This window comes from Micromys minutus, assembly GCF_963924665.1.
Source record: "Micromys minutus genome assembly, chromosome: 33".
Taxonomy (NCBI): domain Eukaryota; kingdom Metazoa; phylum Chordata; class Mammalia; order Rodentia; family Muridae; genus Micromys; species Micromys minutus.
The window spans coordinates 18,973,979-18,990,157 of record NC_137968.1 but is presented as its reverse complement, the minus strand read 5'-3'; the positions used below and the strand labels follow the sequence as shown (position 1 = coordinate 18,990,157).

The following is a 16,179-nucleotide window of genomic DNA, read 5'->3' as shown; positions in this document are numbered from 1 at the left end:
TTAATCTTTGGCCAACACTGTATGTTGAGTACAAAGATGAAGTCTTGACCTTATTATTGTTTTGTCTGAGTATAGACACAGCCTTATTTAATCTCGCCCAGATCCTTATGTGATACGTATTGTCCTAATCTTTACAGACAGTGGAAGATAAAGGCAGACAGAGGGTTGAGGGAGCTAGCTCAGAGGGCAGCAGTAGACGGCAGAGCTCTGACTCGAACCCTCATTTGCTGATTCTTTTAAAAAAAGAAAAAAAACTAAGTTGCATTTGCTCATTATGTTCATAGCTATGTGTGTGTGCAAAGGCGTACATCTGTGCCACGTGCCGTGACGTGTGAGGAGATTCGAGGAAAACTCATGGGAGCTAGTCTAGTCCTTCCCCTATGCTGGTCCTGGGAACGAAATTCAGGCTGTCAGGCATGGTAGCGAACACGTTGCTGTCTGAAGCCACTGGGCAGCCCCAGTTTGCTGAATTGCGGTCAGCATCCCTCCCTCACGCGCAGTGGCCTGGGTAGGAAGAAGTAGTGATGAGCTTACACCCGAAGGACTGTTGTGTCAAACAAACGCCTTTCCTAAGAATCCTCTGGGAGGTGTCTGAGGACGAAGTGGCCCTGTGTTTTTGGTTTCTCTCCACGAGCAGTTCTCAACCTGTGGGTCACTCTACACCCCACCCCCCCCCCCCACCGCAAGCCTCCGTCTCCCAAGACATTTCCGTGATGATTCACGACAGTGGCAAAATTACAGTTACAAAGTTACAATGAAAATTATTTTATGGTTTTGGGGGGGGGTCACGATAGGAGGAACCCTATTAAATGGTCGCAGCATTAGGAAGGTTGAGCAGCACTGCTCTAAACTATCAGACGACATGGGCTCATTCTGCTTGGTCCCCGTGACGACTGTATCACAAGGCCAAAGAGTGTAGCGCTTCAGAGCATGGCTGGCTCAGTGCGACCGTGAGCTGTGCTCCGGTCACAAGCCCCTTACCTTCTAAAACGAATTGGCTCACTGAAGATTCTGATCATGGAAGTGCCTGCAGAGCCCTTAGAGAGAAAGGGGTGCACAGCACGGACCCAGATATCACTGCCGTGACTGCTTGCTTGCTTTCCAGTAGATGCAGTTATCAACACTGAGGTAGAATGGAGTTTACATTTTACCTTGGATTTCAGAGCTTTGGGGCTAAGTTTCTAAAGATGGTACTTTCTATGGGAACCCACACTTTCCACAAATCTCAACTACTGGTTATTGTTTATGAGCAGTTTGTTTAGTACTTACTGAGCACCACATCGGTGAACAATGTGCTTGAGAGCACACACACACACACACACACACATGTTCGAGCACACACAAGGCCAGCTCCACTAATGTTTCAGTGCCAGGGAGAACTGGATCTCCAGTGAATTCTGCTCTTCCCTTCTTCCTGATTCTATAATGATATACCGAAGTGCCCTTTTATTTTGCAAACAGCCTACAATCTCTTTTTCCATACAATCCCCACAGAGGGGCACCTTGACAGTAAGACCCAGGATGCACACAGTTATCATTCAACGGACTTTAGGCAGGCACACATACACACACACACATGCACACATGGGGCTACACACGTGAGCCTACAGCTGCTCACCTATGTAATTAGACCTATGATATCACCATGGAAACTGCTCGTTTGCTGCATTAGAATTTCATCTCGTCTCAGAGTGATTGGTGGCTTGTTCCAAAGCCTTGCAGAGAAACAGGAAGTGATGATGAAAGACCCCTAAAAATGACCAGCTCAGTTCCTGGCATGAAACTGCCAATGAATTCATGTAAGGGCTCTGCAGGGAGCTGTTTGGGAACATTTGAAGCATTTTACCTAGCAGTGCTCTTGAGCTTTGGAAGGAAGACTTCCTTTCTAGACAAGGAGCCCAGCATCATGCATTGCAGAGAGCTGCAGGCTTCGAGCTCCTGGTTCAGCTACCTCTCCGTTATTGAAATGTGAAACACTTACGCTCAATTACACATCTGTTCAGAATGATACTCAAAGGGGTGGAAGCATCAGGGTCTCTTTGTGTAAAGAAAAAAAAATTTGCTTTTCTCTGTGGTTATGTTTTGAAATCTTTCTCCCTTTCTCTGCACAGATGACCCTAAAGTCATTATTGCTAATCTCACGGTAAGTGTTACAAGCCACCAGGCCTCTGCCCTTGGAGCAGCCTAGACACACTCACCTTCCCGTGTTTGCCTTCCCGGTGGGTGGTCAGGAACATTTTCCTCACTGACCTGCTGTCCTGTGTATTTATTTCTCCTGAGCTTTCAAAACTCCTGCACTGAGGTCAACTGTAGACTCCCCAATGGTCTTGGCCATGGTCCAAACTGAGGTTTTGTTCTTCTTATTAAGTTGAGCACTATTTGCTCATGATTAATCAAATCTTAACTTACTCTCAAACAGATTTGGCCCCATCTTCTACTTCCCCCTGGTCCCAGATAGAGACTTCAAAGCCCTTGAGTTTGTCATCAGATAGGTCTGCACATGTCTGCCCCTCTCCTCCCACCCTGCCTTCCACTTCTTGATTTGAAGCAGTTGGGAAAGACCTTGAGTTTTAAACTGGCCTCAGTCTTGGGCTCAAGAGTCAGGAACTTATCTTAAGAATTCCTTACCTTCTGATAGCATCTGACTTATTTCTAAAGTTGTCTAACTCCCTTGGAACATATTTGCCTTTAGCCTACATTATTTAATAAGGAATAACAGTTCCACTTGTTTAGTAACCATCCTTTTGTTGGGCTCACATGGTTTTCAAGAGAAAGAGTAGGACATCCCCCCACCCCCACCTTTGGTAGCAAACCTCCCTCCATAAGATCAATATTCACTTATGTTTCAGTGTAAAAAACCAGATCAGCACTTTAAGCCTTACATGAAACAGCATCTTCCCAAGCGTTTGCACTACGCCAACAACAGAAGGATCGAGGATATCCATCTGCTGGTTGATCGAAGATGGCATGTTGCTAGGTAACAAGTGGTACCCACTTGGTGCCTGGAAATCCTTCAAGGTTCTTGGTCATTATTAAGAGAAATCCGGGCTGGAAATCTCAGTGTGTGTGTGTGTGTGTGTGTGTGTGTGTGTAGTAGTAGTAGTAGTGGTAGTAGTAGTAGTAGTAGTAGTAGTAGTAGTAGTAGTAGTAGATCACTGATAAGAACAGAAAGAACCACATCTCTAGTTCCTGAGTTTTTTGTTTGTTTGTTTGTTTTTGTTTTGAGTTTCTCATGCATCACTATGCACAAGTTGTATGGCAGTTTCCTAGTCTCTATCTGTTGTCCCTCGAAGAACTTGAAATACATGTAGGGCATTGCTGATGTGGTCCTGGTTGACATGATCACACGTGTTTGAGGAAGGACCCTGGAAATGTTAGTCTTGAAACCTCTGTTGCTGTGGTCATGCTTTGCATTTGCTCAAAGCACAAGCGGTGTCTGCCTCCATCACAAGTGACCGCCCTTTCCTTTGGAATCTGATGTAGAGCATGTCTGGGTTCTCTCCTAGGCAGTCAACAGCCACACACATAGTCATTTCCATGTAGACCCGGAAGTAGTATTTTCCCGCTCATTCTTGTTCTAACTTTGATTACGAGACAAGTGTGATGAACCTGCCTGTAGTGCTAACCGAATAATTATGATGTGTACCTGAGCTGGCCAATAGTTGTTTATAATGGCTAAGCACAAGAAGATAATGAAAACACGGGTATTCTCGAAACTTGTCAACATAAAACAGATGTACACGCAGCATGTAATCACCTGCTGAAACTGTAAGAGAACCAAAGAGTGACATAAACCCCAAAAATTATTGGAACCTCATAGAATAGACAGAGATTCATGTAGAAATGTTTCATAAGAGACATTCCCAAATAGCTTGGCTGACTATGTCCTCTGCAGGTCCTTTTTGATGCAGCTGACTAGCTTATATGAAAAAGCATATTTTGGAGCAGAAGTTAGGTGAGAGATGACCTTAGTTGAGCAGTTTAGTAAAGAGCAAAGGCAGGCACTAAATCCTTTGAAGTTTAGTCTTGCATTGTTGACTTATTATACATACACATTACTATCCAAAGTCCAAGTTACTTGGGTAGAAACCAGTTTATTAGTTTCTACATTTTCCCAAGTGCTACTCTTCAGCGATATGTGCCCTGTCTGTACTTAGGCAATACTTACATTAATCAGCATTAACATTTCTGATGGTAGAGGAGCCATAAAACAATACGTAAAGGGTCTTTCTGTCACAAAGGTGAGAAGTAAATGATCACGGTATTTTGCAAACAATATTTTCATCCCCTCCCTACTTCTAAATAGATTTTCTAGGTGGGGCCAGGCTTTCGTTAACTATGGTCTCTGGACTCTGATTTTTATTATCCTACCAGGTAAGTTAACATACAAATACTTTCACAGAATGTAGATCTGCACAAATTGATTCAGCATTGCATATTTTAAAATGACTGTGTTTTGGGACTGAGCTTGCTGAGCGTACAGGAGGAAGAGTCAGTTCAAGCATGAGGCATAGAGAGGGCTTGGACTTTTCAAAACTTCCCCTTTAACCTGGGGTAATAAGCAAAGCCATGACACCAGAGAAATGAACAGACATCCCTTGTCATCACCATAGGAACGATGTAACCAAAATAGAGACACTTGGCTTCAGATCCTCTCAGGGATCCTGTGTACCTATAAATTTGCTTTGTATCAGAATGCTTCGGAGCAGAATCCTAACTGATCATAAAATTGTTTCAATGTAGGAAACCTTTAGACGTTTATAAGAAGCCATCAGGAAAATGTTTTTTCCAGGGTGACCATGGCTTTGATAACAAGGTCAATAGCATGCAGGTATGTCTACAAAACTGAACTGAAACTGAATTTCATAATTCTCGGGGGTGGGAGGGTGGGAATCATGGGGCTTGTGAAGCTGTATGGAATTCAAACACAGAAGAGATGCTGTTCGTGGGAGCAGAAATGGTTAACTGTATTTCTTTTCTTTTTCCCTTTTTTTTTTTTTTGGAAGACTGTTTTTGTAGGTTATGGCCCAACCTTTAAGTACAGGACTAAAGTGCCTCCATTTGAAAATATTGAACTTTACAATGTTATGTGTGGTAAGTCACTTGTTCAATCAAACCTGGTGAAACTTTTGGTCAGTGAATTTCCTTACTTCTAGAGAAAGAAATGAGGTGTCTATTTTCTAAGACCTCTCTCTGAAGAAAAAAAAAAAAAAAAAAAGAACCTGCCATTGGTTCAGAGGACAGAATGTCACCCCCTTCTAAGGCCTCTTTGTGTTCCTTCAACAGTTGACTAATGGGGAGTTTTCACAGTGTTGGTATTGGCAGCCTTTGGCTGATCTAACATAGCATTACAGTTTGACACCGTTGGTCAGAGACATGATGAAGCAAGAGTTCCACGCAGACAGAGCGTTCTCCCACCCCCCTCTCTTACATTGCAGCCCAGTGAAAAGCTTGCCAGCTTGCATCCCAGCCAGCTATTTATGTGTTCCTAATTATTTTTCTTCCTTGAGCTTCTCCTTACTGAATGAGGACAGCTTTTCCTATTTAGTAAGGGAGTGCCAGTCTGGTGGTTAGAGGGGGAGTCTGAAAGTCGGGTCTCCTGGGTTCTTTTTCCCAGGTTGGCTGCTAGCTCTTCACTGTCCCGTCTCTCAGCTTAGGCAAGTCACTGTGTGCCCATTTGGCAAGCATTCAGATGCTGTGAAATCAACCCGTTTATCCCTTGGTGGCCCATCAAGGCACATTGCCAAAGCCTCTTCTTGTCCCCACACTTTTGTGGAGTTCATTAAAGGGCAGGCTGTGGGTACTTATTGATTACGTCTTATTCCAAAATTTGGTTTTAAAAAAATAGTGAACCAGATAGGGATGCCCCGACTCTACCAGAGTCTTACAGATACAGCTGAGCATGCTTGCAGCTAACCATCAGACTGAACATGGGGACCCCAATGAAGGTGCTAAAGAAAGGACTGAAGGAGCTGAAAGGTGTTGCAACCTCATGGGAAGAACGACATTATCAAACAACCAAATCCTCTACAACTCCCAGTGACTAACACCAACCACTGAGCCCACACGGAGAGACCCATGGCTCCAGTTGCATATGTAGCAGAGGATAGCAGTGTCTGGCATCAGTGTGAGAAGAGGCCTTTGGTTCAGTGAGGGCACGTTTTCCCAGTGTAGGGGAAGCCAAGGCATTGAGGTGGAGAGGGGGATCAGGAGTGAGTGCACCTTTGTGGAGACAAGTGGAGGGGGAGGTGGATGGCCCCAGAGTGGGGGAAGGGATAACATTTCAAATGTAAATACAGAGAGTATCTAATTTAAAAAAAATTAGTGAAGAAATCCACAAAGGCAAGGATGTCAAAATTGTCACACACATAGACAATGGCTGAGTGAACCGTTCCTCCTCTCTGGGTTTTTGAGGATGACATAGTCATGCTCTAGCCATGAAGAGAAGTGTTATGTCAAGAAGTATTGGTAAGGTCAGAACGGTTCAGAAGATTTGGAAGGAATGGTTGACCTGGTAGTTTAGTTTGCTCACTTGGGATTTGTGTTCAATATTTGTAGGCTCCTGGAAGGTTAAAGGTTTTGCTTCTTACCATATTTTATTGGAGAGCAAATGAGAAACATTGCATCCTTTTCTTCCCATCAGATCTCCTAGGCTTGAAGCCAGCTCCCAATAACGGAACTCACGGAAGTTTGAATCACCTGCTACGCACAAATACCTTTAGGCCAACCATACCAGAAGAAGTCAGCAGACCCAATTACCCAGGGATTATGTACCTTCAGTCTGATTTTGACCTGGGCTGCACCTGTGATGATAAGGTAGAGCCAAAGGTAGAGATAATCTTTATGCTTTATCGTGGAGATGGTTTTGTGGTGTAGAAAGCATTGTTCAGCAGAACTGTCTGTGATAACAGAGCTGAGTTTTGACTCCACTGTCTAAAGTAGAGCCAGTGACTGGTTCTGACTTGGGGGTGAAAATTTTTTACTTTATCCTTTTAAATTTAAGTTTAGTATGCTGAATATGGCCTGTGTCTACCACTGTAGACAGTACGTGTCTGGAGAATGAAGGTTCAAAATGTTATTTTCTGAATTCACAATGTACAGTCAGAAGCTGGCTCTTTTACACAGTTGTGGATTGCCAGAGATTCATGGTGAGCCATGAATCTCAGTGGCTTGTTCATAGGTATGTCAAGGTGTTTTTAAAAGGCACTTGAAGCTTTAAGGGATTCGGGAGGACTGTTTACAAAACCTGGGTAGGGTAGATGGAAATCACTGGGAAATGGGACCTGTTCTGGAGCTGGGAGAACACCTTCCAAGGCCTGAAAGGCGCAGGCAGATGGAGAATTACTAAGAAGATTGGCAGGAGACAGGGAGGAGGAAAGAGAACTGTGTTTATTAGAAGACTGAAGCCTAGGCACTGTGTCCTGTGATCTGTAGTATAGCACCCTGTCTTCTATAGCCTCTTCTTAGCTCCATCTGTCTTCCATGGTGGAACCTGACTATAAGCCAAAGGACAAGGTTAGTCTTGACTGCACTCCCCAAACTCACCTCTCTAGGTCAGCAGGGCGAGGAAGGTACAGGATGTGGTGTCCTTGAAAACATACCACTGGGTCCTTTTAGATATAAAACAGCATCAACAAGACAAAACAACAAAACAAAACTCCAAAGTGTTAAGCAATGTTTTTTACTGCTTATTGATTTTTGAAGTTAGATTTTTTTATAGCTATGAACCAGTGTTCCTCTTAGCAGGCATGAGCCAATGCTACCTCAGAACTGAAAAGATGCCTGTACAAGCCAAAGGTGTTGGTTCATTTGGTGCTGTTTAATTATAGGTAAAGGGATAGGTTTTTTTTCTTAGCCTTGGAAAAGTGGATACTAATTCTCCAATTGCACAATCTCTTTTTCTTACCATTTGTCCCCTCCGAGGATTCCTAGGAGCATACAAGCCACAGCTTGGCAGGCTCTAGAGTGAGAGGAATAATTTTTTCCTTCTCTATTCCCGAATTCATCTACTTTCTACCTTTGCTCTTGATAAGAATCTGAGAGGCTAATGAGTGACAGGAAGGCAATGCCAAGAAGCTAGAACCAACTTACCAAGAGAATCACAAATAAGTTTAGAGGAATGTGTAATCACATTTGCTCTCTGTATGACCTCTAGTATAGACATATTTTGAAGATATTGACCAAGTATATTACATAAATTTTGCATTAAAGGATTTCTCAAAATAGCTACTTTTCCTTCCCCCATCTTTCTTTTTTAACTTCTACAACATAGCATTAATGGGATTCTGAAAGTAGTTTGTAATTCTCATTCCTGACTCTGTATATACATATATATGAAAAAGTATATATATATATATATATATATATATATATATATATATATATATATATGTATATATGTGAAAAATATATAATAGTCCATGAAGTATCCTGATGCATCTCAAAGTAACCTATGATATAATTTTGCATATGGGGAATTTTAATGTGGTTGTGGTTATAGGCTCTGGATCCTGTGACTGTTGGATTAATCATTATTTCTGAGATACATTCTTATGTATTACTATATAAACCCGTAGCTCACATTTTTTTATGGCAATTAGTTACCTTTGATTCATCTTACTGTCTAAGAATATTTGGTAATTTTCAGATATTAGCTTTATAGTAATTCAGTGGGTGCTATTGTAAGTGGGGTTTTATCGTTGATACTGCAGAGACTCCATGATAGGTGACAGGGCGGACGCTGAGCAGTGGCTTCAGGATTGGTCAGTCGTGACTCTCCAGAATTACTGAGTCATGACTGCTTGAATTTGATAAAAAACAATTTTATATATCTGTTTGGCGGGAATTAATCTGAGGTATGGGGCACTACTGATACTTCCTTATATGTATGTGCCCCAAATAGCCATCCTTAACCAGCCCGGAAGACTGGATACTGCAGTCTTAAGGGAAGGGAACTGGGTCAGTGGGAGATTAATGAAGGTGCTCACAGACATGTAGGTCAAGTTTAGAATGCAGATAAATAAAACAGCAACTCCCCAGGAATATTTACCACATTGATGGACATTGGGGCTTTCTTTGGGATTTAGCAAGATGCAAACTAGAAAGAACAGAAAAGGAGAAAAAAAAAACTCCCTGACTTGCTTTCTTTTCTTTTCCGGTTTTTACATGTGAAGAACAAATTGGAAGAACTCAATAAACGCCTTCATACCAAAGGAACTACAGAAGGTAAGGGAGCATCCAAAAACCTACAAAATAAGCTCTGACTCCTAGTTTTTGAAACTCGGTTTTAGACTGGAGCTGGAGAGATGGCTTCTGAGTTCTATCGCAATCACCCACAGGGCAGGTCTAGGTGATCTGATGCCCTCTTCTGGTCTCTGTGGTCACCGAGCACACATGTGGTTGGAAGACACACATGCAGACCAAACACCCATACACATAAAAACAAAACAAACAAATGAAAAAAAAAATCAAAGACTTCCTATTTCTTATATAATGAGCACAATATTTTAAAATTTTTTCTATTTGTGTTGCAAATTGTTTTCTATTTAATCTATGAACAGTGAGCCAGCTATCTTGGGGGAAACTCTGTTTGTGTTTTGATTTCCTTTAATATCATTAAAGCTCTAAGAAAACGGAAACAGATCTACTGGGTATCTGACGGGTCACAGTGAAGGTGCTAACAGGGCCTTCTGTGGTGAGAATGGTCGTCATAGTGATAAAATACTAGCTCCTGGTGCTTTTCCAAAACCTGATCTGCCTGAGGATCGATGGGTAGGTTGCGATGCAGAGAGGAGCTTTGAGGAAATCAGATTCCTCCATCACACTCAGAGGCATCTCCACCCTGACCCAGACTCCTTTTGTTTTATATCTGACAAGATAGTAAACCCGTGGAAGCTCGTGATATGACAAAAACCAAGCACAAGGCAAACCAGCTAAGAATCCCAATGATATCCACCACGGAAGAAAGGCCCACGTCTTGTTCGCATTTTAGTATGTGGAATGTAGGCTTGGTGCACTCTCCTATGGCTACTGTGGGATCTATGCTGAAGAGTTGCCCCTATGGAATACGTCAAGCTCCCGCCAGCACAGAGAACTACGTACTGGATATCAGCACTCAAGTGATGTCATTTCTGCTCACAGCTCACAAGCCCAAATCAGACTCATGATACCAGTGATGTAGAGAGTGAATTCTTTCCACTGGGACTCTACCCTGTAGGTCACATGGCTGCAGGTTAAGATAGAAAATAATTAGAAACAATAAGACAATCTATCAGGCAAACTCTAACATTTGACTAATTCTATTCTACCCTACCCTACCCTACTCTACCCTTTCTTTCTTTCTTCCTTCCTTCCTTCCTTCCTTCCTTCCTTCCTTCCTTCCTTCCTTTCTTTCTTTCTTTCTTTCTTTCTTCCTTCCTTCCTTCCTTCCTTCTTTCCTTCCTTCCTTCCTTCCTTCCTTCCTTCCTTCCTTCCTTCCTTCCTTCCTTCCTGTCTGTCTTTCTTTTTTGAGACAGCACCCCACTATGTAGCGTCAGGCACTCACTGTGTAGACCAGACTGACTTTGAACTTCCAGAGATTCACTCACTTCCACCTCCTGAAAGCTGAGGTTAAAGGCATGGGCCACCATGCATGGCTCTTCCTTTTGATGTTGAAGTTCTAGAATGAAGAAGAAGAGACCAGGAAGCTGCTCGGAAGGTTCCCGACAATAGATGGGAGGGCTTTCGGAGACGAGAAGGGGTGGATTGAAGAAGCAGAAAGAACAGCAGAGCAGCCCCTTACCGTGTGCTAACAATGCCCATGTATCCCCCACTGCTATCACTTGAGCCATCAGCTTCCATGTGGTCCTGTTTATCGGATGTGTGTTTCCCATCTGACTAAGCAGAGGTTGAGGAAGGAAGGCAGCAGCAGGTTTTATTTACTTGCCTTGCTTCCTTTTCTATAAAAGAGTTTCATCTTTCTTCCTCTTCTGTATTGCCACCCTCCCCCTTTCCCCTTTGATCACCGAGCCCACAGGCCCCCTGGCATGTAATTCAAGAGCATAGTATCAGAGGCGGGACTTTGCTGGTGGACGACTTACATATCTCCCACAAACTCTATGAGCGACTTGAAAGCTTGGCACCTAACTTTTAGTGTACTTTAGTGTCGTTATACATGAATAAGATGCCAATTCTCAGGGCGGAGGGGTAGGGGTAGAGAGTCTCACAGAGCTCCCTAAAAATGACTGTTCTGACTGTTCTCTGTGGACTCACGTACATTTGCTGGTTTAAATTCTGGCTGTGCTTGGTCCTAAAACATTTCCACCTGCCTCACAGTTTCTGCATGGAGTCTGTTGGTGAGTAGGCACTGTGCTCATGTGAGAAAGTCATTGCCGTAACCTAGCACAGACCCCCAAACAAAAGAGAAAGAGGCCTGGCCCTGGTGGATTTGTGGCTGCCAGGGTTAGAGGGAACTGTAGTTGGTGACGTCATTTCTTACAGCTTTGCTCAGGGCTGTTCATCAGTGTCATACGTGTGTCCCAGAAGGGTCTTCATGTGGGTGTTTGTGTGGAGGGAGACCATATGCCCTTACTCACTGTTTGTTGGGACTGACGCTTGTATGTCTGAAGCAGCACCACCCACCACTGATGGCTTCTAACCTGTGGCTTGGAAGGACAGCAGGAAATGCTAGGGGTTGGGCATTACAGCTGCAGCAGTTACTTTTCTGCTGCGTGAAGAATGCCTGTCAGATCCAGTTTGAGTCAGGATTTATTCTGGCTCATGGTTTCAGTCCTTCCTGAGGGGAAGACACAGCAGAATACTACAGATTGTGATAGTGGCTGGAGCATGTGGCACAGGGTCCTGGCTGTCACCTTCAAGGGCCTGTCCCTACAACTTACAGTCAGATGTCCAACTCCTACAGGTTCCTTATTCCCCTAACACAGCATGGACAGATAAGGAACGCATTGTGGGGAATGTTTTCAGATGCAGTTCATGGTAGTAGCGTGTATCTTGGGTCTGTTCATAGCCTGGAATAATGTTGCATTGTGTGAAAACCTTTTCCCTGGTTAGATTCTGGAATTTGTGTAAAAAATATCAGTGTTCCCTCTTCTATGTCTCTTGAATTTCATCTGTATCACCTTACGAGTTTTATCTAACCCATTTCTACAACAGCAAGGCAGGATGTTCTGGGTCTGAGTTCTTTATATACTAGGCATTTAGGCTCCTATTTTAAAAAACATCCAGTGTCTGCTAGAGTAGAACCTTGTGAATACAAGTGTGTGTGTGTGTGTGTGCACATTCATTATATTCGCAGTAACTACTTTGAATTTCTGACTTTACGTATGTATTGAGCCTTATAGAGCAGATTATTCTGCTAATACTCTATATGCAGGTATAAGGTATTTCTGGTTTTGGTTATTAGTTTAAAGGAGAGATGCAGGTCATTGACATTTCATACACTGAGTCACATGCAATATTGCAGCATTTCTGTGTCGCTGTTTTATTGTCCTACACTGTGAAATCAGCCAGACGTTTGTGCAAAGTGGCACATCCCAGTCATGGAACAGCCTGGAGTCTATTTGAGGCTAAAAAAGTATGAAATTAGTCCTATGTGATGTTTTGCTACCAATGGTTACATGGTTATACCATCGAGGCCTGTGTAAGATAAACAGGAGGAAAACCATGGTCTCAAAAAATGGTTGGCTGACGTCACACTACTTCTAGGTAGGTGGCAAATTCTCGATCTGTGAGGCATAGTGGCTGTTGTTTTTTCAGCCACAAATAGCTGCTATGGTGGCCGACTTGCTATGCGATGAAAATCATTTCCTTGTGACACCAAGTCCTCAGATTGAGGAATGGGTGGAGGGAACACGGAGACTTTCTCCATAGCAGTTCTGACTGTAGGCAGAGGTGAAGAGCTACACTGGTTACTTTCCTCTTAGTCTTCTCCCCGCGGCTACAGAATGCTTTGCGTTTTCTTAAGCCTGGACCTGTGCTCACCTTTGTACGAAAAGGAACTCAAATCCCGTATGTTTGGCACTTTACATACCATATGAAGTTAATGTATATAAAAAAACAACTTAGTATTTTTTGCTAACTAGAAGTCCTGACTCTTGTTCAGAGGCATCTGAGGCCTTCCTTTGGGATCCTGAAATGTTTCCTGTCTCTTAGTTTTGGCAGACTCTGGGGTGTCAAAGAAGGAATGTAGGTATCATACTTGCTGTTCTCAGTGTAGGCATGTTTGTACATGGGCTATGGGAGGCAACTAGCATTGAAATTGCTTATGACTTATAGTAGACTTCAAGATATTGATGATAGACAGGAACTTTTCCCCATCGGTGTTCTTGGATGATTCTGAAATTGAGTGTAGACCCTCCACTGTCCAGCTCTAACTGTGTGCATGGCTGCTTCGGGTGAAGATGGAAGTTGGCCTTTTATGGTCTTTGTGATGTAACATTTCTGAAAAATAGAAGCCCTTGCAGGGGGTGGTTAAGTGGTAAGAGTTGTGGGGCTAGGCAGAGCTGAGCTGAGATTTGATGCTTGCTGGAGTTTTGGGGGTTTTTTTGGTTTTTTTTGTTTTTGTTTTTTTTTTTTTTTTTTGTCTAAGAATGCCCCTGGGGTGTGTGTCAGGAGAGACTTTATCAGGCTGTAGCTGTTTCTGAAATGCCGACAGATGCTTTGATGCAAACTCTTGTCTTCGCTGGAGATTCCTAAAGTTACCTTGGCATTACTTGGGCAGAGCTTATGCTCAGAAAGCGTTGGTCTTCGTCCAATACAGTCTTCCATAGAATAATGCAGCTCTAGGGAGAATAACTAATTAGAAGTTGGGGCCTAGATTTGGTGTAGACCTTATGTGCAACTTTACCTCATCAATAAAATAGAGGTTTTCCTAATGAGTCCAGTCTGTCCCAAAATTCTATTAGGCAGACTACATGTAGAATTCCAGATTCTTTTTTTTTTTTTTTTTTTTTTTTTAGATTTGTTTGTTAACTGATTACCAAGTAGACATACAATTGGTGTCATTGGAGACAGACTATCTAACCTAGACTAAGCCCCTGTCTTCATAGAATTGCTGTTCTGTTGGGAGGTTTAGCAAGCAGGTAAACTCCAACAGAATGTTGGAATGGTGGAATTGAAAAGCACCAGGAGGAACCTGAAAAGCAGTGAGTGACAATAGGTCCTTGTGAGGACCCTGGAAGAAAAAGATGACTGTTTTCCTTTTTTTCTTTTTGGTTGAGATTTTGTGGTAAGGTTTAAGGATATGTTATTGTGGGAGAGAATGTTTGAACAAACAAAAAGGGAAAAGGATTTTCATGTGGCTCCGAGTCCATTTGCTAGAGTATGAATCAGGAAGCAGAGGAGGAGAAGAAACACAAACTCGTCTGCATGACTAAACTCTGAAGACAAAAAGAGCGAATTCTGGGGAAGTCCACACCACTTAAAAAGATTTGTCTCACGGTCTTTTGCCAAATGTGGTATCTGGAGGGGAACTCTGGCATAAGCTAAAATGCCAGAGACTCTACTGTAAACATGCAGCTTGGGTGTGGAGGGAAGGCTGTGTCTGGAACTCTGTGCAGGAGGAGCTTAGCCTGGGAAGACATGGAATGCTTTAGATCCACACCAGGGAGTCAGATGATCATTGTAAGGTGTCTGCCACACAAGCGTGAGGACCTGAGTTTGGGTACCTAGCATTCGTGTTAGAAAACCAGGCCTGACAGGGTTTTGTAACCCCACCCCACCCCACCTCCACACACTGGAGGAGTGGGGGAGGAGATGGATTCATCTCTAGACCTTACCAGCAGTAAGCTCAGTCAGTAAGCTCCAGATTCTGTGGGAGAGCCTATCTCAAAAAACAAACCTGATACCAACCTTTGGACTCCATATGCACGTGCACACACGCATGAACAAGTACATACTTAAGTTAGACACACATACACACAGACTCACACACTCACACACTCACTCACAAACACACACACACATACTCACACACACATATACTCACACACACTTGCACACTCACAATCACAAACACACATTCACACACACTCACACACATTCTCACACACTCACACAGAGTATGAATCATGTGAGAGAAGATGGTTAAGGGGTGCTAAATTGCTTTTGCACAGGTGGAAATACTTCAAAAGTTCTATGACATAGCAGTATAACTACAGTTGGGCAAATTTAATTAATTGTATAATTTAGTTCTACTGATAGAGAAAATCTTGAGTGTCTCAACACACAAAATAATCATCCATATTTAAGCTGCTTACTATCCTGATTATATTGATGTGATCATTATAAAGTTTATACTGAAATTGGGCCACATTTGGGCCACATAAATAGGCACAATTGTGCCCATGAAGCCCTTCTAATTTTTTTTTAAAATTAGGTATTTTAAAATGTCAATACTTTACATAGATTAAAAATCAAAGTAGAAAATATTGAAAATGAAACCAGAAGAATACGTTGCAGAAACAGAGCTCGTGAGCTGTCCTTGAGACAAATATCTTAGCATGTGTGAAGACTGAAAGTCAAGTCTATTCTGCGGTCTGAGGGGGAGCATTTTGTTAAAGAGAAAGACAGCAAGTGGTTTCCCCAAGTTGTCCAAGACTAACAGAGCTGGAGGCCGTGGCTGGACCTGTGCTTCACAGACACAGTGATAAAGCAAAACCTAGATCTTGAGTCTGAATCTCAAAATTTATTTTTCCTACTGCAAAGATGATTTCTCTCCTTCCTCGCACGAATTATTAAGCTAGAAAGTAAGCTCAGTAGATCTCGCGAGCCGGGGGACATTTAAGTTGGCATTGGGAAGGTGGTTGTACTGTTTTCCTTGAGCTCAGTAACCATTGGGGGGAAAAGCAGATGAGACAGGGGTAAGGTTAAGCTCTGGCTGGGTTCTAAAAGCTATAGTTGTGCCAGAAGCTGTGCAGTTATTTTTCTGAAGCAAACGTAATCTTTGTGTGCTTAGCTGAAGAGCAGAGAGAGACAGGAAGGCCACCCGGAGAGACTCCTCAGACTGGCATCTTTTTTCCTCACGTCCCTTCCATCTTGTTTGAGCTCTGTGACTGTGTTGTTTGTTGGGCACTTTTGTTGGTTGCTAACAAGTATCCAAGGGCGACAGATGTAAACTGGTGTGCCGATCACACTGGTTTAGTATTGTTTGCCCTAGAAAGGTATTTCGTTTTCTGTGCCAAC

The 16,179-nt window shown here is 42.9% G+C and overlaps 1 protein-coding gene across 1 annotated transcript in view; it reads left to right on the top strand.

Annotated features, from left to right (window-relative positions):
* Positions 1-16,179, top strand: part of ENPP2 (ectonucleotide pyrophosphatase/phosphodiesterase 2) — a gene marked incomplete at its 5' end in the record, with an annotated part of 74,047 nt that overhangs the window by 44,120 nt on the left and 13,748 nt on the right. The window contains 6 exons of the mRNA XM_080909416.1: positions 2,112-2,143; positions 2,850-2,977; positions 4,744-4,831; positions 5,007-5,094; positions 6,644-6,828; positions 9,174-9,225. Of these exons, the coding sequence (XP_080765542.1) occupies positions 2,112-2,143; positions 2,850-2,977; positions 4,744-4,831; positions 5,007-5,094; positions 6,644-6,828; positions 9,174-9,225 (573 nt within the window). The remainder of the gene's footprint in view (positions 1-2,111; positions 2,144-2,849; positions 2,978-4,743; positions 4,832-5,006; positions 5,095-6,643; positions 6,829-9,173; positions 9,226-16,179) is intronic.